This window comes from Lampetra fluviatilis, chromosome 15 (genome assembly GCF_964198595.1).
Source record: "Lampetra fluviatilis chromosome 15, kcLamFluv1.1, whole genome shotgun sequence".
NCBI classification, from domain to species: Eukaryota; Metazoa; Chordata; class Hyperoartia; order Petromyzontiformes; family Petromyzontidae; genus Lampetra; species Lampetra fluviatilis.
In genome coordinates this window covers 5,162,837-5,189,739 of record NC_136289.1, presented here as the reverse complement: position 1 = coordinate 5,189,739, position 26,903 = coordinate 5,162,837, and the positions used below count along the sequence as shown (strand labels likewise).

The following is a 26,903-nucleotide window of genomic DNA, read 5'->3' as shown; positions in this document are numbered from 1 at the left end:
CTGAATGTTGTCCGTTTTTATTGTTAAAAAAAAAACAAAGAAAATTTTTAACAAAAATAGTAACTTTCCACAGATAAATGACAAGTGCTAAGCTTCCGAAAAAACACAACCGTCAGCATTGTATGGACGTCGACGCGAATTTTGTGTTTGTACGACCTTCATTCATAACTTCTTTCAGCTGCCATCGCTCGCTCGCGTTCGAATTGTCTCGGCGACGCCAGGCGCCTTGAACCCTTCAGCCGTTCGCCTACAAGGTCACGGCCAAACGGTGGGGGGGCCCACACACTGGGGTCGATAAAATGCATACCACTTTGTGGAAAATTAAGTGGTTGCCCGATGGAGATAGCTGCCCCCCGAACCCACCATGGGAATATGGAGTTTACACAACTGGCTCAGGGCAGCAAGCGGTAGATGCACACTGTCCCTTATTCATTTGAGCAAAGAGCCACTCGTCACAACAAGTTGGGCGAGTCAATGGGTAAATGCTGCCACTGGTGGTGCGTCGCACCAACTATAAAACCAATGCAGTAATATGGGGAAATATCGCAGCGGACAAGGGTACGGATGAAAGAAGCAATAGCTGGGAAAGCCTTCATGAATTCATGAATTGAGTCAATAAACTGAGTCAATTAATTTACTTTTTTTTTGTACATCAGAGCAGAAAATTGGATGTGATTTGACGAATCGTCACAATTCAGGATCAGATTCAGAATGTTTTTCCTTTCGGGTGCAAAGCAGCATCTGGATTGATATAGCGATCGATAAACTATGAACATACCGCATGAATAAAACTATTATTTTTACACACAATACCAGATTTGAGTACGACGTTAAATCTAGTTTTCAAAAGTGGTCACCGACACGGTCCGAACGTAGACATTAGAACACCATTCCAGTTGCCAGGGAACTCGGCTAATGCATGTTTTATGTACCTGTATTTGCATTAATTTAGAATACACATCGATGCCCCACTCGCTCTGGCAAGAGTCCACTGGACTGGGTGGTTCAGAATCAAAATCTTTAATCCTGGAGGAATCTGATGAGCTATGAAAACTTTTTTTTGCATTTACGGAGGGTTTCGAGCTCGTGTCTCTGCATGCGAGGGCTGCCCTTCTGGTCCTCCTGACCGGTCTGTCCACTGCAGACATCTCTCACCCCTCATGGGTTGTTGCCCCCCCTCCCCCCCCCAGTGTGTGGGGTGTTTATCACGTGGGCACATCTCACCAGTCTCACTTGACGGCTCTGGTCCGTCTTTATCTCTCCCATGATTCAGCAGTTCAGCGTCTCGTCACCACCAGGGCCAACTGGGTCAACCCCAGGGTTTTTTGTGTAATTTACCTTTCCTATAACTTTGCACTCCTATCGTGTTTTTTGTATTTTGCTGTAACTTACTGACCCGCCCCTACTGGACATGTGAAAAAGAGCTTCATAGCTCATCGGATTCCTCCAGTCTAGATACAAGATTTAGATTTCCACCCGCACTGCAGTGCGCCGCTCGCACCGGGGTGTCCATCCAAGTACAAGGGCCAAGAGCTCATCCCGGGGACCTCCATTGGAGAGCCCCCTTTTTAGACTCGGGGGGGACTACTTGAAGTGCCATGGATCTCTTCGGAACTGTACGTCGAGCCCCCAACTGACCATCACATCCTGCAGCCTCTTTCAACCGCCATACGTCCACTCTGTGTGCTCTCTCTTCTCGGTCATCAGTGACCAAGGCGCTGCGGCTACCACACTCCCCTCCACCCTATGATAGTGGCCTAAGCAGTGGAAGCCAAAACGCCTTAAGACCACAATACGCAGCTTGCGATTCACACTTTGCGCACCTCCGCGCACTCGCCGCCATTACACCCACGTCACTGTTAGTGAAATCTTTTTCATGCCCCTCCAACTTTTACGAACAAAATGCATCCGCTGAGCGCAAAAACGACATAGCTAACCTTCCCAACGTACTTTCACACCACCCGCTCGATTTGAATGTATGAACTTCTTTCGCACCGTACGTAGCCAACCGTGCTAATCGGAGGTGCAGGGGAAGGACAACAAACGAAAACACAAGCAGCCAAGAGCTGGATCGCGAAAAACTCGCGGGCTATAGCCACCAACTTCGCTGACTCGACTCAAAAAAAATTGTCACATCGAGCAGGGAACTTGAAAACACTTTGGAAATCGGCCACGTGGAGGCCATGTGGGTTGGGGGTGGAAGGGAGCCCCCCTACGCCTAAATGTACATTTTGTATTAATGCATATGCAACACAAATCATGAGCAGAGTTCCGAGTGCCGGGCACTGGAGTGGTGTTCTAACGTCCACGTTCTGAGGGTGTCGGTGACCACTGCATGAAAAATCAGTGCGTGTATTGTAAGTGTAAGAATCAAATTTTAATCAATGATTTGTTACATCCTTGGTATATACTCTGTTACACGTTGGCAATTTTTTTTAGAAAGCAGAATATGTAACGTGGAAAAAGCAACACATCGAGTCCTTGCAGGTAAAAGGGGGCTTAGAGAGAGTTAACATGCAAACAGATCCTTTACAAAAACTTTCCATCAGTGTTTTCACGAAAGATTATGGTGGGGTTTTTATTTACACCACTCTTTAATAGTATTTTAAAAAAAAGTATTAACACTGTTGTTAATTTTTTGTTGCTCATGAACAAATATACAACACGACTTTAGAGAATGGCTCATATCTAGAGTTCAGTACCGGTGAACATAAACACATCCAATAACAGAGCACATTTTATACAATTTATTTATTTCTTGATGTTAGATTGCCAACATTGTGGTTTACAAAGCCTTGGCAACTTTGCCATCGAGACTATGAACACGAAACTGTCTAAAGTATTGAAGAAAAGTGTCACATTCTCCCACATTTGCACTTTTAAACATTTTTTTGGCTAAACATATATAAACAAGAGGAACACTGCAGACTTGAGGAACTTGTCAAAGAATAAAAATGTTATTTTGCGCGGCCTGTCAACAGTCGACAAACGGCCACAAGTAAATCCGTGGACATATCTGTACAAGACGTTTTAAGCATGGCTCCAAACACCAACGTAACCCACCCCCCTCCCAAAATTACTAACAAACACGAATTTCAAAAAAATGTGATGAAAAATGAAATTTTCTTGCCATGCCATTTTCTTTAATAAAAAAAAGAGGCATTTATTTTTTCTCTTCTTCAAGTTCTGATGAAGTATTTAACACGTAGCTTTAATAATAATCCACAAACCTAAAATCCTCAAGTTTTTTGTGCTCCTCTCAACAATTAGTCATTTCATTAATTCATAATTGTCCATACAGCACTAAAGTGTGTTCAATGTCAATACTGTACTGCTAAATAATGGTTCAGGATGAATGAAAAACAAATACGCTGCAAAAAGCATGTTGCCAGTCATTTAATTACTACTGTTTTATTATCATTTCAAAAATGTTTTCTTTTGTCACAGGTATACAGCCGTTTTGTGAGTTGCTTGCAAATGATAAAACATTTGCCAGACTCCAGTACAAAACAAACCGGTCATATATACAAGCAATGCTCAGGGTCTGTTGAAATGCATACAATGCTGAAATACAATACAATGTGTACTGCACAAGGCGATCACAACAGTGTGTGCGTACGCGAGTGGGCGGGTCAGCAGGAGGCGGATGTACGGACTAAATAGCGATCACTCACGTTGAATTTTCAAGTCTCTGAGCTCTGTATAACTTGTGTGTGTGCTCCGCATGCGTTAAACAAACTGCTGAGGTGTATGGCTGAAGTATTTCCATTTAAGTGACGCGTTTGGCTCCTGGAGGTGGGGGACGCAGATGTTGGGAGAAGGAGCTGGGGACGAGGCTGCGATTGGCTTCACGCTGCCTACGAAGGCTGCTTTCGCTTCTGCCAATCTACAAACTCGTCCAGGAGAACTGGCCCTGATCATCACAGCAGAGAGGCAGCGTCGTAAACGCGGTCAGGTCACAGTCCACGCGTCGCTCTCGCCGGTTCAAGCAAAGCAGAACTCATTTGAATTGGCCGTGCAGCTGAACCCTGACCCCCTAGATTTAGGTCTGCAACCTTCTGATATTTGAGACAGATGCTCTCACCTCAGTGTCAATCAATTTAAAAATAAAACAGTCAAATTCCCAATTTGATACTAGTACAAAAGTACACAGCACCATGTCTGGATGCCTTTGTATCCCTGTAGCTAATATTGACCACATCAAACAAGGTATTAATCTAGGCCGAGTGAACCTGGGGGAGACCCAGGCCAGGTCTGGGTCAGGTGAATCCTGACTAGGTATTAAGTATGAATGGCTAGGATCAGTAATGACACACACACACATATACATTGTATCGTACTACTTATGTTGATCACAATACACAAGGCACTTTTACAATATATCTGCTAGGATCAGTGATTACATAGACATATAGTACTTAAACTGCATACATTCAATGCAATCTTTTGACACTCCCGGCTCTGAATGAGTCTGTGGCTTCAGCTCATCTCCTGTGTGGCCATCCAAATCCAAATGATGAAAATCCCATCATTCTATACTGGGGGGGGGGGGCGCGGTTTCTACATCGTGATCAATGTTGAGTTAGAACAAAGGTGTACTAATTTAATTGTGCCCAGAGGGTTGACGGGCTGAGCCGACTACTAATAATTCTCAATTGGGCTTCACCAGTTAAATTTGAGGCCAAGTTCGTAAACTACTACCATGCATAGGAGAAAACATGGTTTAGTTCCTTTAACTCCCAATTCTTTTGACATAATCCCAAGGTAAAATAATGTCGTCTGGTTATATGCTGAATGGAACAAGACTGTGTTGGCTTTAATTTCTCTCTTGTAAGGTTTGTGTATGAATGGCAGGAACACTCACATGCGCCGTCTTCATCATAGTTTCCGAGGTCTGCATTAATAGTCCGGCTGAACTCCAGGACATTGCACCATTGATCCTTGTTGATCACTTTGTATTTGGATTGCTGGAAACAAAAACAAATTGAAACTTCATGTAACGAGGCCATGTACTGTGTAAAGAAAAAAAAGTGATTCCTTGTTTAAACGATTGTGTGGTACTGCTTGTGTGTTTACTGTCCTAACAAAGTGGTGGACATTTCCTAGGATGGAGGGCTAGTCTTTGCCCATGACGATCAAAGGATACATCCCACGGTGATACTAATTTTATTGACTCCAGAGAGATGAGGGGCAGAATCAACCTCTGACCAGGACTTAAATGACAACATTCTCTTTCGTATGTTCTAACCAGAGTTTCATTGCTAGCGATTAGCACGGCTGGCTCTGTACAGTGCGAAAGAACATGTCACGCAACATGCCATGTGTATATACCATAGGGTTGTGATGTTTAATCTGCATCGCCTGTCCCCAGTTCTCTCATTTATGTTGTTTATCACACTTTAATCTTGCTAATCTGTATCGATGTCACAAAGAGCCCTCTCTTGGTGGGCCAAAGCTCGGCAGGCCACTCCAATACTCTTGGTAGGTCAGATGTGGCTCATGGGGCTGAAAGTTGAACAAACCTGGTAGCATATATCAAACTTCAAGTGTGCCCATGCTTCCCCAAGCTAGAGGTGAGAATTCCACATTTACATGCAAGATCCCCATTTGTCCATAACACAATTTCTGTTGCCTTCTTACCAAGTATAGCAGCCTCTCCACTTGATGGTCACGTACGGTGCGAAAGAAGTTCAACACGCATACATTTGACCAACCCCAGAGGAATTATGGCAATGGGCCGAGTTATCCCTAGCCAGAATTCAAATTACGATAGGCCTTCTGCTTTACCAACCGAACTACAAATTGCAATGCCTGGTAACCAACACTTGAAGAAAAACATTCATGATGAAGCCACCAATCGTCCTTCAATCGAAGAGGACCAACTTCCCCCATGGGGTGTGCCACCAGGGAGATGATCACCTCCAGGAACTGATGGAAAGAGGAGAAGAGAGGCCAAATTCTGCCCAGCAGCAGGGCCAACATGGACTTGGCTGTGTCAATGTCCAAACTTCGCTGATCTTTGTCCTGTAGGAAACATCACAATAAATGACTTCAAGTATTATACAATCATAAGACTAATTATTTGCAAAGTTGTTGTGGGAGAAGAGGCAGAATGTACTGATGTTATATCCTTCTGGAAATCCCTACAGAAGTTATAACCTCATGTAATGTTGGGGAAAGCCCCCGGATGAGCCATCAAACTAATTCCAGTGTCAAAGACCTTCTTTCAAGCTAAGGATGGTGGCACTTTACCATGTCAGAGTGGTTTGCCACGTGCCTCGTCTTTTGATACATTTAATAAATGTATCCCTCAAAGAATGGCTGGGCCAAATCATGAAAGGACATTATTACATATTTAAAATAACTAAATATATATTGATTGGACCATAATCATCATCTCACTATTCTGGAGGATTTATTTTTATTTTGTCCAGTTCAATGGAATTTGAAACCAAGGTCTTATAAACATTAGCTCAATACTCTAACAGGAGCATAACCCAAATCAAATCCCTTGGGACGACGCAGCCAAATTTACCACTGGGAGGTACCTTCGTATGTGCCTCAGTGTAAAACCACAGGAACCTTAATTCAATATTTAATTTCCAATTGCCCTTATTTTCATAGGTCATGACTACCTTGCTCAATGATACAAGTGATAATCAACTCTCCAAATCACATAATCTCTCCGTAATATTGGTCATGCTTTCGGAAATAAAATACAGGCAACACGGAAACTTCGAAAGACTAATTATCGTTTTTCGCATGCGAAAGATTCCAATGGCTGAAATAATTCAACAACAGGGTCGTCTCCCTTTTGACAATATTCCTTTCAAAGGGGCTGCCATCATCAGTGCCTCCGCTGCACTATCACGACGAGGGAGCGTATGGGACAAGACAAACCCTAGCGAAGTCGAAGGCATATCTGTAGATCTGCTTGAAGGACACGGGATCATTGAGAAGCGAGCGCAGGTACTCAAACTTTCCCTGCAGCTTTTCCGAGCTGTCACACCTAAGGGAAGGCAAAGGCACATTGCGGCAACAACCAATGACCACCAATAACGTGAACAAACAAGTGAGTTTCACAACCAAATAATTAACTGAAATTATACGTTTTCCACAAGCGTGTGTTTCATCAGGCAAACCCAAAGCCAGTTTTTATTTTTTAGTCTCATTAGCAGGGTGTACAAAGACCAGAGATGTAATTATATATATATATTTTAACCTCGGTACCATTGTGGAATTACAATATTTGTAAATGCATGGAGTTAACCAACTTGCAGGAATATAAACAAGGCCTTTCCACCTCCGTGTCTAATTTCAGGTACAATCATCGTAACATTATACAATAAATGTATAACGACACATAACTGGGCTCTCACTCAACACCTACTTGCCATTATCACCACGTTTTTCTCCATCAAGACTGTGTATAGTTACCAGTATATCAAGGGGTAGAGTACAAGACTTGTCAAAGTATTTTTGTTGTTCAAAACAATGAATGAATGGTCTTTCTACAATGCCGCTGTACCCAGAAGGAAACTCTTGTGTTGCCCCTACACACTGGAGCACTCAATGTCCTTCGATTTGGACACACACACGAGCCAACGCAAATGCATTAAAAGCCTCTGATAACAGAGAACAAAGCGCGATAGACCTAAAGCCACACAATGAGTCTAGCGTACTGTCACTATTGAGCACAAGTCACATCTTCTCATGCATCACATGTCAACAGGGTTTCTAGCCACGATAGATTTTTTTCCTTCCCATTTGCCATCGGAACGTAAACAACTGTACGAGTTGGATGACAACAAGCAAAACACAAACCAACTGGTTGTTCTTGGAAAGCGATCGGCTTTGTCTGACTTATGACCTGCACCAAACGGAAACTAAATCCCTGCACATTTATCTACAGCAGACAGAAAGAGGGCTTTGCAGCATCAGTTTGCATTGTATCTTCCTATTATGGCTGTGGAAATGTTCTTAAGCTGGTATTGCTTATACAAAAATGGCAGCATGTGCTCCACTTAGAGCTGTGATCTTCAAATTTTCATAATTTGAATATTCTAGATGTACTTAGAAATGACTCAAACCCAATTCATGACCGTGATGTATAACACCCAACATTATTTGCACCTGACCTGGTTTCTTCGAGGTTGTCCCAAGCTCGTGATGTCACCAACATCAATGGGGATACAAAATGTGCCCAGATGTAGCAGTCCTAGCCCTACAACTTCTCTTCATTTACCATGCTGGCCCTAATAGCTGTTTGCTAAGAGCACTTGCCCGCTAGTCCATGTGTAAATGTGGGGTCGAGCGGAAGACGTGTATTGCCAGCGGTGGCCAACTGGCGTCTCCCCGAGCCGCATGCGGTTCTTTAATCCACCACATGCGGCTCTAAAGCGGCATAATGTAGAACACGCCATCACAGGAGCAAAGAAAAATGAATGTGTCCCGTGCTGCGCAGAAAACTATAAAAAAATATAAACACTTATATATACCCTTGGCTCTTTGCAAAACTCACGGGAACGTTTTGGCTGTTAGTTACACAGGTTGGCCATCCCTGATGTATGCACTCACGCGTAAATGTTCGTCTACAATTTGAACACCCTTAAAAGTGCCTCCACAGCAGTTAACTTATTTCGGTAGATGAACATAGTAGTTGGATGTGACGTAGCCAACGTGACTGTGCATCGCGACGGTGCTCATGCCACAAAAGCAGGCAGAGTTCCCGACGTGCGTGTAATACAATCCACTCACGCTGTAACATTTTGTGTTCCCAGCCATGAGTAGATACCATTTATCATGTCTTGACCACTTAACATTACTCCCTTACCCACCAGGTTCAACCTCGCACTGTTGGCCATTATTACTATTAAGGAATCTTAAGCAATGCCTTATTCAGACGTATTGGTAAGAGGACTTCCATTACAAAACATCCAAGCATTTACAAAGAGGCCAAATTGTTGCAATTACTATCATTATAATATTGTCTTACAAAGATAGCTTGTTCCAGATGTTAGGCACCTACATTCAATTGTGTGTCATGTCTATACTCTACTCTTGGTAACTGTAGCCATAAAGGGGAGCCGAATACATTTTTTTCTAGTTTGGTTATGGTTAAGTTTCAACGTCACAATTTATGCATAACTCAAAAAGACAACTGCCTACACTTGCACGTTTTGACACGTGGTCATTAAGGTCAACTTACAAAACGACCTTACTGGCTCACTGGTGAAACACCTTAACAGACTGTAGGGGCAAGTGCTGTTAGCGAGCCCCTATGAAGGCTGGCACGGCACACGAGGGGATGGGTGGCGAGCACCACGCCCGACCGCCTTTATCTCCTCAGTTGTGATGTTTACACGCCACACCAGGTATTCATTTGACGCGGAGTCGACCTAGGGGAGGCCCATCACTGCTTCAGATAATCGTCACTGGTATTGGCCGTGAGCGGGATTCGAACCAGGGTCGCCAGGTTGGTAGCGTAGCGCTAACCCGCTACACTACCGGGTCACCAGGTTCGTAGCGCAGTGCGCGGACCACTACACTACCGCTCCTCACACAACAGAGGTGGCCAGGCCACCTGGGCTGTATGCTACAGTGTTGGGAGAGGTATTGCTGGGGTTATTGTATTATATTACAATTTGAGCAACGTGGATTTGATTATTGCCCGTGTACACAATTGTCCGTTAGTATCTGAAGCACTAAGAATGGTGTATCAATATCAAAGTTGCAAAGGCATATGTGACAAGGTTAAACATGAAGATGTCCACACAACCTCAACATCCGCCCACTAAAACCACTCATGTATGCCACCACATAGTGGGATGTTAACATTAGCGCCATTTAAGAGATTTCCCCCTGCCATGTGAATGTGGAATTTCCACCACCCGGGCTGAGTGCCGCCAAATGAGATGAGCACCACCCCAATGCTCGCTTGAGCAGGAGAGACACTCTCCCTTTTCCTAAACGGCAATTGCTCTAAAAGTTAATGAAGGATCTCTGTATGTGCGTTGAATTTCATTCGCGCCGTACGTAGCTAACCGTGCTAATCGGAGGTGCGGGGGGGGGGGAAGGACAACAAATTAAACACAAAAAGCAGCTCTAAAGAAATGTGTGCGATTAGTCCATTGTGCATATAACTCACTGCAGGGCGGTCATGCCTTTCAGCCACTCCTGCCGGGTGAAGAAACCCATGTTCTGAGCCTCCAGCTTCCATGCCAACACAAGCATGATTATCTGCACGAACGGAAGTAGGAATTAGTACAGCGAAACCTTAATATTCGCGCGGGGGGTGGGGAATAGGGTCCTGGAGAGCTGCGCGAATATTAAATCCGCGAGTACTTATACTTAAATCTCATTAGGAAAATCAGGTTAGGGGGCATAACCGTATATTAAGTTTAAACATATCCTCTGCATGTACATAGTACCTTATACATATATAGTACAGTATTGTGAAATTAAACGTACCTTTAATAATGACCATAATCATATTTAGATGTGCAAATGTCAACGGATAAATAGGTGGACGTTGCATGGGGTGTAATTCCAAAAAAAAAAACAGTAAAACCTTGGATTGCGAGCATAATTCGTTTCTGAAACGTGTTTGGAATCCAAAGCACTCATATATCAGTTGTGATCATGTGACGCTCGGCAGACAAAGCGTATACATGTACTACTCGTATTGCAAGACCTCGTTCGTTTATCAAATTAATATCTACTTAAAAATTTTGCTCGTCTTGCTAAACACTCGCAGACCAAGTTACTCGCAATCCAAGGTTTTACTGTAGTACAAGGAAAGCTCCTCGTGTATAAATGGCGTGGCGGACAGATGCGGATTGAGAGGGGGAGCGGCGTCGCGTGGGGGGCAACTCTCTCGAACCACAACGCCCCCCCCCCCGGCCTCACCACCTCTTGTCGCGTAGGCAGTAGCGTGGTACGGCCACAAGTGTTTAAAATACAACCCAGCAAATTTCAAATGGGCGCGACAATAAATTCGATGTGAATACGCACAAGCGCGATGAAAAAACCCACAGATATTAAGGGTTGACTGTATATGCAATGCAAACATTGTGTATCCATCTGTGCATGAATGTATAGGTATACAGATGGCTATGAAGTATCCTCTGTAATAGAGATGTAATCTCAATTAGCTGAAAATTGTTTAATTAAGTTACAAAGCATGCATTTGAAAGCAATGGTAGAAAGCGCATAGTATTGCCCAAGGGTTACAAATGTTAGAGAGAGTTTTTGATGTCATGAACTAAGGGCTGAAGGCAATGCTGCACCACTGAATTAATATTTTCGTGTCTTAAAGTATGTGGAATGTGTACGTAGCCAACCGTGATAATCGGAGGCATATGAAGGCTACATAGTCAAGACAGTGATGAACAACATACAATCTCACGTTTTGTTATGGAAAGAGACATTTGGTCAAGTCAGCTGTCATATTGCAAAAGTATAAAACCAAGGCCAAGTATTTACAAGTTTGATATTTTGTCAATTTACTCGTGTGGTGTAGTTTAAGACAACGAGCAAATCGCACGTAATTTGGAAGTGACCGTCCATCCCAGCCAGCCAGCAAACTCTTGTCCTGTTTCTCTCCACCTTTATGTTGCCTTCTGTGTTGTATATCCATTTTTGTCGATTTCCCACTGTCTGCTTCTGTCTGTTTCTCTATTTCTCTGTCCACCCTCCTCCACCTCTCCCTCACTCTACATTACTCTTCTCCAACAGTCGCCATTTACCACTAAGTGGCAGTGACATCACGAGTGCTTGTGCCAGGCTACGTGCACTTCGAGGCCAAGTTAAATGTCAAAGGCTCGCTGACTGGAGGTCAGTTCACGGGACACACCGACAGGTCAGATGACTGACAGATGCACCACCTGTGCTCCCTACTGTGCCAACTTGCTGGATTTTATCCACCCGGTGCTCCTTTCATTGTTGTGAGCATCGCTCCTCTGCTCTTCATTGTGTGTTGTTGGAGGATGACTTCCTCCAACTTCCCAGCAGTGTCCTTCACGAGTCTCCTCCACAGAGGCCGATCTTGACACCACTGGTATCAGTCATCGCCAAGTCCACTCAGCTCCACATCCTCCTGTACCACAGCAGCCTATCTCTTCTCTATCCTGGGCTATGCCTGTTTAGTCCTCTCTATCCACTCAAACAGAGATTGCTTGGGCATGCAGGATACATAAAACAACCAACGTAGCCTCGCCTGCCAGGGACGCTCACCGATGGGACAGTGTCCAGATCTTTCAAGGATCTGCGAGTTCCTCATACAATCGAAACTGATTAAACCCAGGATCGATCGTAGGCAGGGCAGGCCGAATGTTTAAAACTAGCGCAGATGTTGACTGGCAAAACCCTCACCTCCTCGGTGGTTGCCAGTTGTTTACACTGTGTGCTGTGAGCAATGCCATTGGGGGAGAGGCTGATAGCAATCAGCTGTGCCCCTCATGCCCTGCTAGCAGCTGCCACAATGGCCAACGGGGGCTCTGGATGGGTGTAATGGGCTGATAACCCCTCCAACTTCAATAAAAAATATAAAAAGCTCTCCCTCCCTTCACTGTATCTTACCCAAACTAGATTCAAAGCTTTTGTGACTGCAGGAATTACTCTTTGGTTCTTTCGGTCAAGTCACGTAGAATAAAATAAAATAATAATAGAATACGACGTTTCGATTGCAACACAAGCAACCATCATCAGGTACAAATGAATGAGAAAACAAACATAGTAAACTTGGAAATACATTGCAATACAACACAGAGAGTCGGCCAACACAACAGTCAACACCCCCACCTGGTTGATTACGTTCTTCCAAAGATTGCTAAATTTGAGAGACAAAACATAGACACGGAGACAGACACACAAGCAGAGACTCACACAGAGACAAACAGAGAGACACACATAGGCACACAGAAATACAACGTCTGTGTCGAGGCCTTTGTCTATCTGTGAGTCTCTCTGCTTGTGTGTCTGTCTGTGTGTCTCCGTATATACGTTTTGTCTCTCTAAAATTTAGCAATCTTTGGAAGAACGTAATCAACGAGGTGGGGTGTTGACTGTTGTGTTGGCAGACTCTGTTGTATTGCATTATATTTCCAAATTTACTGTTTGTTTTCTCATTCATTTGTACCCGATGATGGTTGCTTGTGTTGCAATCTAAACGTCGTATTCCATTATTATGTATCTTACCCACTTGTTTTTCTCACCTCTCATCCTCACTCTGCTTATTCCCACGTCTCCCTTTCCTCATCTCAATCTCTCTTGCCTCTCCCTGATCCTCCCTCTCGCTGCTCGTCACTTTCCCTTGCGCTCCCCTTTTCCATTTTGCTCTCTTCGTTTCACGCCCTTTCACTCTCTCCCCGCCCCTCCTCTTCATCTCTTCCTGCCTCTCATCCCTCCTATTGATCACATCTGGTTTCAAATTAATGACGTCCATTTCACCGATACGACCATATTAGCTGTGTTTAAGATAACACGAAAATAGCTAACAGATGGGCAGCGAGCAGGCAACGGTAAAAGATAGTGGAACAACGCGGACGTGCAGAACAAACATATCCTTTGAGACCCAAACATCGCACCTCCTTACTTTGCCATTCCTCCTTGAACGCACTGCTCATCAGTGTCAGAACATCAACAGGCCGCTGCTCACATCTACTTCATAAATGAAAAATGTAAGACGAGCCAGTGCTACTGTGGCCAAAAACCACTGTAGTCTGTGCTTGTTCAACGGTAAATGGCTAAATTTATACATACTCTCTTCTGAAGCCCTCTCGTGTTAAGCATGCCTCGACATTGGCCTTTAGCTCCTGAACATATTGCCATTGTATGCAAAAATAGAATAGAACCTCCCGCCTCTATCTCCTCTATAGTAGTTGCACGGGATACATGGCTGGGGTGGAGGGTGGGTGAAAGGGGCGGGCGTGCCATTAGTGCCGCACACGAACCCACAAACTCGGCTCAAAGCTGTGGGATGCGGGTGACGTCACCACATCGCACTTGGACATACGCCAGGCAGGCAGACATAAGTCCAATTAAGATTCCAGCCAGTAAACTTTTTTCTAAAAGTAGTACAAATGAATAGTAATAAATGTATATGTGCTGCCTACAGCAGAGTATATACATAAAGACAAACCTAAAACATTCGTGAAAATCTCATTATAAATCATTGACAGGCAGAACTGCTTATGAAATGTACTGGTCAAATTATAAACAGATTATATGTCCAAATGATGTTGGTTAAGTGCCAACCATTGAAAGACAAAATTATATGTTTTGGAAATATAGCAACGTGCCCTGAAATCGGTAGAATTATTACCAAATGTGCACTAAATCCTTCAATGAATGTGCACAGCTACGTGTAAATAAACATTCATAATGATTTATAATATATTTTGATAAATAATGAAAATTTATATGACTGGCATACATTTTCAGGTTCCACGCCAATGTCTTCACAGAACTTCTCCATTCCTTCTGGACCAATAACATCATCATTTCCTGAAAAACAGAAATCACAGCCCATCCCTTACCTCCATTCATATTCACACCCGTACAAAATGTAACACATATGGCTCTCAAAAAATATTAAACCAAAACCTACCCCCCCCCCAAAAAAAAAAAAACCTCAAGCTAGATAATCCACAGCACATGCCAATACAAAGTAAAATAAATGAAAACGTAACAATATTACGTTGACAAGAATATGGCGATGATGTCAACTATGTCATGAAGTTCTGCAGACATTTTACAGTGGGGGAAGCCAAAAGACAGCAGGGCTCATGCCTAATGAATGCCATTCACAGCCAATAGTACATTATGGATGATTGATGGTTTAAAACTAGATGAAACGCCAAAAAGTAAATGCATCATATCTTGGAGACAGATCTGGGCTGTCTACCATGTGTGTGAAAATGTACTCATGAGAAATAAAACTAAAATCATGGTCAGGGTGCATCTTTGTGGCACTATAGTAATGTTAGGATGCAGTCACTCCAGTATGTTACATGTCATTGCAGTAACGTCATTAGAGCACACTAACGCAACATGCATGACCATAATTTAAAAGTCGGTTCTCAGAAATGAGGTTTCAACCTTGTGTTGGGACCACCATAGCTAAATACCCCTGGGTACTTTATTACAAGAGTTATTTATATTTTAGAGCTCCCCTTCTTTTAAAAGACAGTGTTCGTTCTAGTGAGGCATGGCTGTCGCTGCTTGCTACAATCACTGTACATGCTCAAACCATTGATCCTAGTGATACATGGTAGGAAATTCCATCTAAGGTGCACACCATTTTATCCACAAGATGGCCACTACTGACTGTCCACAAAGCATTATTCATCGAATTGTCTTGAGAGGCAACTTGCAACTTTTCAAATCTAAGACGGGTACTGTAACCACCGCACACAACCTGGCCCTGGGTGTTAAGATAAAAAATTTTTTAAAAATAATAAATCATATCAAACCTAACACCGTTAACAATATCTGAAGGAAGTTTCCAGTGACCAGTGTTGTATATTTTCACACATTTTCCCACCATCAGTTGCTAAAATGTATTCCCATGAGCACTCACCTGTGTATTCACTAAACCAGGTTAAACACCTTTTGTTGGTGAAGGAGTCTTCGTTTTTCATAGTACTGCAAGGCTGTACCCTCACGGAGCTGGAGTGCAAACACACACAGGCACAATCGATGCTAAATGGCATGCAAATGTCACTTTTTCACAACATGGCTTGTTATCCCAACGCATGCTAGCTTTAGCCGATGATGTGCGCAATAGCTGATGTAACGAGAGACCACTGAACACCGAGCCAAAGGAACCAGCTAGCATACACTTGGATTGCCTATTCATGGGAGTACGCGAGTATATATAGCGCAGGAGAGAGAGTACTATGCTTGAACCATGTCCCTTGGATTGCACCTGGCTCCCATCCATCAGGCCATAATTTGGAACAGGCACTTGAAATTCCTGCTTCTGTGTTCTTGTCTTCATTCCTAAAAGCAAGCAGTGAGCGTCCTCTCTGTTTATAGGCCTCAAAGAAAGCACGATTGGTAACTCCATGTGCAATTCGTGTGGCGTAATAAAAATTATGTTGACAGTTGTCAAGGGTTAAATTCTTCAGTCTGAGGAATACTAAGTAAGGCTGGTGCTGTTAATATGATTGCTTTCAATAGGCAGCTTCTTATCTCATTTGGTTAAGTGCCAGGCCAAAGGACAAGAATACTTTAAAGATTGTTTTAGGCTTGGATTAAGCGCCAGATACTGTTACATTAGAGATAAATCCTTTAAGGTTTAGCATACGACTTATGACGAGGTCTCGGTTTCATTCAGGTTAAGGAAAATGTGCCAGCTATAATAATGTTAACTTCATAGTCGAGGCATTGAGGGAACACATTTGGATCATGTTTAACTTTAATGAAGGTGTACAGTTAATTTAAATTTAGTTCACAATGTTAACAGACTAATAATACACAGTATTTATGCTAAGGATAGGTTAGAGTCAATTTTACACTTCACAGTTTCAGCCTAGATGGATTGAATGATTCAGACCAGACCAAGATTTCTGACTCAATTCATGTAGTAATTTTGGATCTCATTCATCCACTTTAAGGCAGAACAATGTCTGTTTTTTTAAATGTTTCGTGCAAAACTAGGGAAAGTTGTTCAAACTTAGAACATTTTTGCAATTCAAGTGCAGCTGATTCCACGTGACGAAAAATACACCCAAACCTGTGGAATGGCCAAAAGTGGGCGCAGCCCAATGACAGCAGAAAGTTTCCACAACGATGCAAAATGAAATCGCGTTAAACACCATTTGGAGGCGTGGATTGTGTGGGAAAGTGAAGGTATGGCGCCATTCCTCAAAAATGTACGTGCCTGTTTGGTGCCTCAAGTCTACAAATCATTTGTATAGTTGTACATTTTTCCGATCGTGCGGTAAAGATAAATCTGACAGGCACGTGAAGATTAGCCGAGATAAAAATATGATTGACGATAATTAAGTCAATGACGAAAATCAATACTGACAATTTAAACTATAAAAACATATTTCTTATTTTACCAAGTAAGGCCCAATGAGCTATATAGTTAAATTTCAGAAACAACCTAGTCACAAATGATAGTTAAAAAAATGGCTTATCACGTGGAAGTTTATCGCAGCCAAATACTCTGAACACATGATGTGGATTCCAAATGTGGAGGGTAAAACCAGAGGACCCGGACAAAAATCCACACGATCATGGGGAGATCATGCGAACTTCAAACATATGTTGAAAATTAAGGCAATGATGTTGCTTTCACCATTACAGTACTGCTGATTTTGCTTCTGCTGCCGATAACGACTATGCCCAATATGAAGAGGATGCAAAGGCAGTGTTCACGGCAAGTGACAATAACTGTGAAGACTCACTGTCAACAATAATTGTCATGTGGGAGAAAACTGGAGTGATCATCATCAAGATCCATGGGCAGAAAGCCCGTAGGTGTCCACTGGATATTTCATAATTTGTTTCCGCTTTTATGTTTTGTCCCAATATGCTCAATTATTGCACGTCTTTCTGGCACCAATCACATATGTCGTCAACCCATTCTCTGTTAGGTTTTCCTTTTTTTCCAATTCTTTCCATTTTTCTGAACAACACACTTTTAATTTTCCTGTTATCCATCCCACATGTGTCCAAATAATGCCAGTTTCCTTCTCATCACTGCCTGTATCAGGTCTTATTGTGTGCAACCGTTTTCATGCTTCTACATTGGTCACTCTTTGAGTCCAGCTAAGATGCAGTATCCTTTTGTAGCAATACATTTCTAGTGCCAATGTCTTATCTCTGTCAGTCTTTTTCAATGTCCAAATCGAGAAGGCACACTGAACACGCATGTTTGGTCTTGTAGCCGATTTGCCTGCTTCTCCAGATGTAATCGAATCCTACCATTACTCACTTTGCTTTTTCGACCCTCGCTACTTATGTCTTTCGTGTAGTCGTTGTCCCATGTCAGTAGACTTCCCAAGTATACAAATTCCTTTACATTCACAATGTTGCTGCTTTCTATTATTACTTCTCTCTAAATGTCATCCCTTTCGAACACCGCCTTTGTCTTGTCCACATTCATCCTCAGTCCTGCATCCATTCCTGACTTATTCAGCGTATGAACACTTCCCTGCAGCACTACGAAACTTGCTTCCATCAGAAGCAAGTTGCGTAGTGAATCTCAGGTTGTTTATTCTTTCTCCGTGCACAGATATTCCTGTGCCGTTGTCCTGAATGGCATCCATCACTCTTTCCAAATATGTGACAAAGTTGCTTGTGATAGTGAATCTCTGGTCTCATACCGATATGTTAAAGGGAACCACTCCTCTTTCCTGTCAAAACTTTACTGCTGACTTTGACCTTTCACCTATATCCTGCAGAGTCTGTGTCAGTCTTTTCCCTACTCCATATGATCTTAAAATTGGCCACTTTATATCTTGCTTAGTCGAATCAAATGCTTTCTGGAAATCTATTAAACAGTTGTAAACCAGCCAATGATTTCGCTTTGCTTTCTCTGCTATAAACCTTAAAATCAAGACATGCTGTTCTGTGTTCCTATCTTTCCTAAAGCCTACCTGTTCATGTGGCAAATACTCCTCAGTCTGTGCTTTTCATAGATTTAATAGTATTAGCATTAGTATCTTCCCCATGTGCCTCATGAGTGCGATGGTTCTGTAATGTTTACTATTGGTCAGATCTCTGCAAACTGGAGTACCCAGATTAAACAGATATTACAATGGGATACCACCCAAATGACTAAACAGGTTGATTTAAGAATCCATTTCTGTACTACATTTTCCTAGAAATAGTCAGGTTTGGTAACTTAATGAATCTCAACATAATCCACCAACCCATGCCTCCAGCGTGAAATATTGCAGGTGTCATGCGAAACTCCCATTAAGCCTAGGAGACACTCAAAACAGGTTCCAAAGCCGATCGCCACTGATGTTACGTCATGGTTGGTAATCAAACTTAAGTTTCTGGGTGGTTCGGAGCGCATAAATGACTGTGCTCCTCTATTATCACATCAACATCGCTATCGCCTTCCACGTCATCATCATTGCTCCTTTGTAGCGATACGCTATGCCTTAAAGCTACATTCAGAGCGTTTGCGTGTATTCATGCTTGTGATAGACGGTTCCTGATTGGTCATCTTGGTCCATCAGTGGGCTAAGTGTGCTGATGTCAGCATGAAACAGAGCTGCTTCCCATTGGCACTCCCCTGGCTACTTGATCGCTATGGATTTTTTGTGGAATGGGGTTTGTATGTTAAACATCTAAACACGAAAAGCAGTTATAATGAAATTAGTTTTCAATCTAGATTTAAAAGTGCATAGCTCCAGTGGCTTCCTAATATTGGAAGGAAGAGCGTTCCAGACGGCCACAGAAGCGCATCTGAAAGCGCGCGATGCAGTGACCGTCTTTGTTCGATGGCAAGCCAAAAGCCGCTGCGAAGATGACCGGAGTTCGCATGATGGCTTATGCTCCTTGGAAAATCTAATAAAAAAACTGCTTGATGAAAGAGGGAGAAATCCCTTTACTGGAACTTTCAGCTCACGGCAGAATTTTTGAAAAATGTGAAAACTCTACATGAATTGGGCTCATTAAGATATAATTGCCAGTATGCTTACGGCTAGAGTTAATAACTTCGAGGCAAGTTACATTGCTAGAAACTTTGCACGCACCCGTCTCTCTTAGAGCGCTTGATTGTGACCTCCTCAGAGCAAGGGGACCTCCTCTTCTTCTTGACGGGCATGTTGTGAGTACAGTGGAAGGACGCACAGCCGCAGGACACCTCCGCAACTGCTTTCCACACGGGTGCAAACAGAACTTCACAGGGAATTCAGACAAACCTGGAGGCATAACCCTATCATTGTTAACTAGACAGAACGTCACGGGGAATGCAGATGAAAGGGTAAAAACCGATTACTATATTTTGCTACTGGTAAAGGTCTCAGTGTAAATGTTTACCCCGAGCTCTCAATACTCTGATAGTGCGCTGTTTTTGAGTTGTACGCCTTTTGGCGTCATCTGGTCCAACACCAATGGAGACTAGGCTCTAAGAAATGCTGTCTCGGGTGTGGACCAATCAACTTCAAGGACAGTGCATATCATTATCATTATCAGAGTTGTTTCTTTTTGTTTGCATTTTGACTGCTTGTGTTGTGGTTATTGAAAACATGACCCCTTGTATAAAGGTGTCAGTTTATGTACCAGATGAAAGGGTAAAAACCTATTACTACAGAGGCCATTCTATTAACTTGCGAACCAAAATTTTATCTTGCCAAGTCAAATGCCTCCAGACTAAAATCAGAGCAATGCTCAAATCAAAGGGGTAATGTTCCTTTGATGGTTCTAAATCTGTGGTGGAGATTCCACATTCCCCATGCCAGGTGAGTTTGCATGGCTTAAGGAATGAGCTGTTGACTTCCCAAAAAGTGTATCGATAGTTATTAACCGCAGAGAGATTATGGGCTAAGTTAACCATTGCTGGGGATTTAAACTCATAACTTTACAATTGTGTTTTAAGTGCCCTAACCAGTGTCACCTTGCAAGATAGATTTTTTTAAAATACGTAATACACTTATGAAAGTACGCAGTCGTTTTAATACGAGACGCTTACCTATATTGTATTTTTTTCTCTCCAGATTTTGATAGATGAATTGTGTAAACCAAGATGGTGGTGCCCTTATACAACTGCAGATTAGAACAGCAGCATGCTGTCATTTGTATATGACCTGAAAAAATAAGCGAAATGTAGCAAAAAATAATGGCACCATTTACATATGGGTTGCGAGTGTGACTGTAGGGTGGCAGCAATGTTAAAATCATACCCATACCTGTCAACCCCTTATCAGTGCCTACCTTATTACAGACCCATTCAGACCTTATTGGTCACCTCGTGCCCTTATATACCTCAACGTTTATCCTACAAAGTCCCATCACAAGGGCGTAACACAAAACATGTTTAATCCCGTATTGAATGGCTGTATGCCGTATAGACCTGAAAACTCAATTTCCCTGTACAAAAACACGGGTAAACCGTATGGGTTGACAGGTATGCATACCATGAAATAAAGGATTCACATTTGTTGTGCTTCATTGGCCATTTTTCTAATGTAAGGCCAAACATGTCTCAATGTGCAGCCATAACACCATTTGCAAACGATGCCACGATTCGTGCAGCCGTCGCCATGTTGCAGCTTCATTCTTCAATACATTTTAAACGTCTTTACACCCTCAACAGACAAAAAAAAAGGAAAAAAAAGATTGTCTTTCCAATGTGCAGTCGCGCAAGGGCACCGCTAGCTATCTGCCATCTAGTGGCAAAAAAACGGAGAGAAAAAAAAAGCTCTTGCATGTGATTACCATCGTCATTCTCCACTTAGTGTAATTTTTTAAAGTTATAAATGAATGTTACAGAATGACTCGTTTTTGTCCTGTTTTTAACACTCGTAAAAAAAAAACCACATGGGTAGCAACGCAAGGCAGAAACAAGTGGCTTACAATAGGGTGTAGAGATCAAATCCTGGTCAAGGGTCAACTCAGCCCCCAATCTCTCTGGGATGGACAAAACGAGTAATACGTTGTGGGAAGTCAGTAATGGAGAGGACTTTATAGACTGCTCCCTGTCACTGTGACACTTGATTTCCACCAATGGCTGAGGAATGCCAACAGGGTCAGTGAGTAAATAACTTTTCAATTCTACAGTATTACCGAAGGATCCACGACTTTATAATTGCTTTTATAGCCGTGAAATGTTTAAGTGTGCGGACCTAATAAAGGCACGGTTTTGAAATCCCATTAATACAAATATTCATAACTATGTATTCATGATAAGAATATGGAAAAACTTACTTATGGAACTATCGCTTTGCCCATCAAGGTCTTCACGTAAATTCTGTTAAGGAATCCAAAAGGTTAATTCGTTACAAACATCCTGCAGACACATGTCATTGACATTATTCAATGTTCCTACTCATGGTTAAGGTCTGTGACACAAAACTTACTTTATTATTTGCAATGAAATACCTACTAACTCGTGCACCTGTCATTGACAACACACCAAAAGTTCAATGTTTAACATGGAAACATCGTAAACGGTGCATTTTAGATTACAGTGTTAGTTTTATTTACCCTTTGGTAAGATGCTTAAATAATGATGGTAATTCCTCTCAAGGTTCAACTGGTAAAGGTACAAATGCAACATTTTCTGTTCTAATACACTGCATCCTTCATTATTTACACATACATACATTATTGGTTAAATTATGCTATGTTGTTTGTCTTAAACATTTTAGATTTGCCTGTTTCGTGTTCCCACTGTGTGTACACCGGTTTCAGTGTCATTTATGGGGACATTTACATTCGTACAAGTTTTATGCCCTTTACTTCACCATTTCCATTTTCCAAGTTATGTTTCTTTTCCTTGCAAAAAACAATGGCTATATGATTCACATCGTGGTCAGTTAGGTTTTATGCACGACGATGTGAAATGTGCAATTTGTGCAATTATAAATGAATGTCAAAGTTTGTAATGTCCAGTTTATAGCAGACTCTTGGCTCTGTACAAGCTGACAAAGATGAACATACTGACCCGCTCTGGTATTCAAACGAACAAATACATTTATATTGTTGTGTGTTATAGTAAGAAATATACCCAGTAAACTCAAAAGCACTTTTTCTATTAGTAAAATGTGGGAGAAATAGTATCATTGCTATTATAAGAGGTCAATGATTTATCTTAATATTGATGTTTATTTTCGGGTACTGACAGCAGCTGCAGTATGCATTTTCAGTGACCTGATACACTTGTATGTTGAACTTCTGTCGCACCGCACGTAGCCAACCATGCTAATCGAATTCAAGAAACTGCTTGGTTTCGTTAAATGCTTATGGGTATAACAATGACACTGAACATGAACTGCAGTGCCAAGTTCTTCACACAACACTAAGTGAATGTGTGTGCGCGCACGGAATGGTCACCAGTCGATTGAAGGTCCTGTATATTCTATGAATATTCTCCAGAATGACCAAGGCAAGGACCCACCAGTGGCCTAGAAAAAAAAGACACACGGCATCCAAGAGATTAACCAACGGCACATTATTGTAAAAGACAGTCACGTGTATGCATTATGATTAAAGAGAAGACAAGCAAGGCTTGTGAACAATATTTACAGTGTGTTTAGGCACATTCATTCCTCACTGCTTTTAATAGCAACACAAAATGATGCAAAGGCTTTATATCAACCCAGGGCCACATTACATAATGCATAACCTCATTACAAACCGTAAAGCTCACATTTTGACTGCAATTAAATGACCACTCAAACAAACACGCGGACATTTGCACCTCAACAGAGCGTCCGTCAATAACATGCAATTGCCACACCATTAACAACCTCCATCACGATCACCACCACAATACAAAGGGTCAACAACGCTTCATGTGACGCAGGTAGATCATCTCCATCGGCAGCTGCATAACACGTCAAGTGGCACGGCTGAAAAAGTAGCCACACGTCACCCCGACCTCTTTGGCTCTTGCTCGGTCCTTTTTGGACGCTTGCCCCTTTGTTTGAGAAAACCGTGAAAAACCAAACGTCAGCACCAGTATCACCACAGATCTTATAATGCCACCCCCAACCCCTTATGTGGCAAAGTAAGAGTGACAGTGGTCGTGTTTAACTGATACGGTCTTGGGCATAGCCGTAGCATGGCAAGTACTGTGAATAAGTTAAGTGGCGCTGTGGTTAGAACTCACAATTCGGAAGGTTGTCAAGTTCAAATCCCCATCTGGGGATTGACCGAGCCCATCATCCCCCTGGTTAAAAACAAAACATGCGTAACCGCGTTGTCAGAGGGATCAATAGTGGCCTTCCAAATGACCCGCTGGCTCCCGCCATGGGAACGTGGAGCTTCCACCGATAGACGGTGGAAACGATGGACCATGGAGAAAAGCACCGTCCCAAGCTCATTTTAGCAGGAAGGCGTTTTAGCTTCCATACACACAGTACTGTAAGCATGTGCAGCAATGCTGCGTGATAAACATTCTTTTAAATGCCCTCCCCCCCTCCAGCGTCTTGTATGCCTCCAATTTTAAAACATTACCAAAATATACTATTGTTCAGTCACCTTACGTTAGGTTGGGTACTTGGCAGTACACACACACACATTTACAAACGTCAACGCAGAGGCTGTGTGCCAGGCAAGGTGCACTCTGGCGCCGCCACGCAGAGGGCCGAAGGCTCGGAGGCAAATCACAGGACAGGCCATCGGGGCTGACAGATACAGCACAAAGATCTCCCGTGTAGCCTTAACATACTGTAGGAGCAAGTGTTTGCGAATAGCACCTATGAAGGCCAGCAGGGCACACAAGGTGGGTGGGGTGGCCACGCCCGACCGCCTTTGTCTCTCCCAGTGACGATGTTTTACACACCGCACTCATTGAAGGCTAAGTCGACCTAGGGGAGGGCCCAGGACCGGTGCAGATAATCGTCACTGGGTGATGGTGGCCGTGAGCGTGAATCGAACTCGGGCCGCCGGGTTCGTAGTGCACTGACCGCTGCACCACCGCTCCTTGGCAGTATAAAGACAAAGATCCATCGTACAGCCTAACATACTGTAGGGGCAAGTGCTGTTAGCGAGCACCTATGAAGGCCGGCACGGTACACGAGTGAGTGGGTGGCCAACACCACGCCCGACCTCCTTTGTCTCCCTAGTGGCGATGTTAACATACCTCACCAGGTACTCATCTGAGGCTGAGTCGACCTAGGGGAGGAGGCCCATAATCGTCACTGGATGTTGACCGTGAACGGGAATCGAACCAGGGTCGCTAGGTTCGTAGCGCTGACCACTACACTACCGCTGCTTGGCAGTACACACACGTGTACACAGGTGGCGGTGATGTCAACGTGGAGACTGTACCAGGCTAGGTGCACTCCGGCGCCGTCTGTAAGCCATCGGGGCTTACAGACACACGCAGATACCAGCATACAGCAACATGCGTACAGTATAAACACATACACACCAACATACGCACGCATACCTACCTACACCCAAGCTGTAAATACGACAAAAACCACACTGTACACACGTTAAAATACACTGTTAAGAGATCTTTGTTAATTATATTGAAAGGAAGGGGGGGGTCGTTTGACGATACTTCACCACGCCGTGTCGCTCATGACGGGACACATTTCACTCGCGCGTCAACCCACATAAATCCCTACAACACACATCATTATACAACAGCTATGACACACAATGAACACATACGGTACACTGTACAAAGACACACACGTACACACGAGCGCCCTGCGAAGCTCACGCCGATTTGTAACACCACACGGGAGGGCGCGTGTTGGCAGCTCGGCTGTGGTTCTGCCTTTGCTAGTTCCGCGGGCCCTGCTCTGCTCGCGGTGGCGCCTGGGGCCTCGGGGGGCTGCACTGCGTCACCATTTCAAAGCGGCGTTCAGTTCGGCCTCTCGAATCTCAACAGCGGCCCCGTTTTCCTCGGCGATACTCACTCAAAAAACCCCTCACTACTCGGGGAGGACGCGGGCCCTTTGCGATATAACGACGGCGACAATCGTCTCTGTTGTTGTTGCTGCTGCTGCTGCCGCGATGTTTCACAACGAAGGTGCTGGTGGTGGTGGGGGGGGAGGGAGGCCTTTTTTTCCTCTTCGGCGACGGCGGCCGCGGCTTCTTCCCCTCTCCTCCTCCTCCTGCGCCTCCTCTCACTGCTGCGACTCCCCCCAGCGACACACGAAGCCTCGTCCACCCCCTACGCCACCACCCCCCACACCGCACATTTCCCAGCTCGGATACGCAATTCCAGCCATGCGATTGGACGGTCGCGCCGCGTGCTCGGGGGGACTGGTGGGGGGGGGCAGCGGCGGTTGCGAGGCTGTTCGCGATTGGATAGCTGAAGGGGGGGGGGGGCGGGGCTAGTCGCGATGGGCACCAATGAGCAGCGTTAGAAGCGCTGACACCACGCTCCCTCGATTGCGGCTTATCCGGTGTGGGAAATGTAAACGCCTATAAACCCCGCCCCCTAGCACGCCTATGACCCCGCCCCTCGGATAGCGGCTTATCCCATGTAGAAAATACAATCGCTTTCAAAGCCCCGCCTTCTCCGTCGCGGCTTATCCGATGTGGGAAATTCAAACGCGTATAAACCCCGTCCTCCCCCCCGCCGCCACCGTTGCGAGCTCTGCCGGCGGTGTCAGGCAGCGAGTCAGGCGCGCTCTGATTGGCTGTTTGCGACGGGACGACGGTTCCAATCGGCGCTGCGATTGTTGCCGCGCGCGCAATCGTCGCGCGCCTGGCGTGAGGTGGGACGACGGCATCACCGCGCGCCGTGGGGGAAGCGCGCGGGGTTTAAACTCAGACCGCGGGGTCCGGACCCCCCCCTCACCGCGGGGTCAGGGCCCCCCCCCCCTCACCGCACGTACAGGCCCCCCCCCCCTCACCGCACGTAAAGGGCCCCCCCCCCCTCACCGCACGGACAGGGCCCCCTCACCGCGTGGCCAGGGCCCCCCCCCTCACCGCGTGGCCAGGGCCCCCCCCTCACCGCGTGGCCAGGGCCCCCCCCTCACCGCACGGCCAGGGCCCCCCCCTCACCGCACGGACAGGGCCCCCCCCCCTCACCGCGTGATCGTCCCCCCCCCCCCGCACCACAATGCCAGGCCCCCCCCCGCCCCTCACCACACGGCCAGGCCCCCCCCCTCACCGCGCGGTCGGGCCCCCCCCGCACCACACTGCCAATACACGATGGGCTCCCTCACGGTTTCGTATGGGATTCGAAACGAATGGGAATGTTTTATGACTGAAAATGTTAAATAATTGCCCCAAATCTACCTTAT

At 44.4% G+C, this 26,903-nt stretch overlaps 1 protein-coding gene across 3 annotated transcripts; it reads right to left on the bottom strand.

Moving 5' to 3' along the window:
- Window positions 1-25,829, bottom strand: DCUN1D4 (defective in cullin neddylation 1 domain containing 4). 3 transcript variants are annotated; one of them, XM_078862986.1, is made up of 12 exons: window positions 25,566-25,700; window positions 23,801-23,860; window positions 23,023-23,093; window positions 21,895-21,937; window positions 19,722-19,842; window positions 15,581-15,669; window positions 14,435-14,505; window positions 10,148-10,239; window positions 6,901-7,009; window positions 5,920-6,024; window positions 4,865-4,967; window positions 1-3,913 (listed from the first exon to the last, which is right to left on the bottom strand). In XM_078862986.1, the coding sequence occupies exons 5-12, from the start codon at window positions 19,790-19,792 to the stop codon at window positions 3,858-3,860; spliced, it is 696 nt and encodes a 231-aa protein (XP_078719112.1). In that variant the 5' UTR covers window positions 19,793-19,842; window positions 21,895-21,937; window positions 23,023-23,093; window positions 23,801-23,860; window positions 25,566-25,700; the 3' UTR covers window positions 1-3,857. The 3 variants fall into 3 exon arrangements, with proteins under 3 accessions (XP_078719112.1, XP_078719113.1, XP_078719114.1); XM_078862987.1 differs by lacking the exon at window positions 23,801-23,860 and having other exon boundaries at window positions 25,566-25,829; XM_078862988.1 differs by lacking the exon at window positions 23,801-23,860 and having other exon boundaries at window positions 19,722-19,839; window positions 25,566-25,829.
- Window positions 25,830-26,903: the final 1,074 nt, after the last annotated feature.

Coding starts and splice junctions, on each gene's coding strand:
- DCUN1D4 (XM_078862987.1), bottom strand. CDS start 19,792: ATGCCCGTCAAGAAGAAGAGGAGGTCCCCTTGCTCTGAGGAGGTCACA. Junction 10,240..14,434: donor TTGGCGTGGAACCTGAAAAT/GTATGCCAGTCA, acceptor CCGTTCGTGCAG/ATAATCATGCTTGTGTTGGC. Junction 4,968..5,919: donor CTTTCCATCAGTTCCTGGAG/GTGATCATCTCC, acceptor TTTTGTTTCCAG/CAATCCAAATACAAAGTGAT.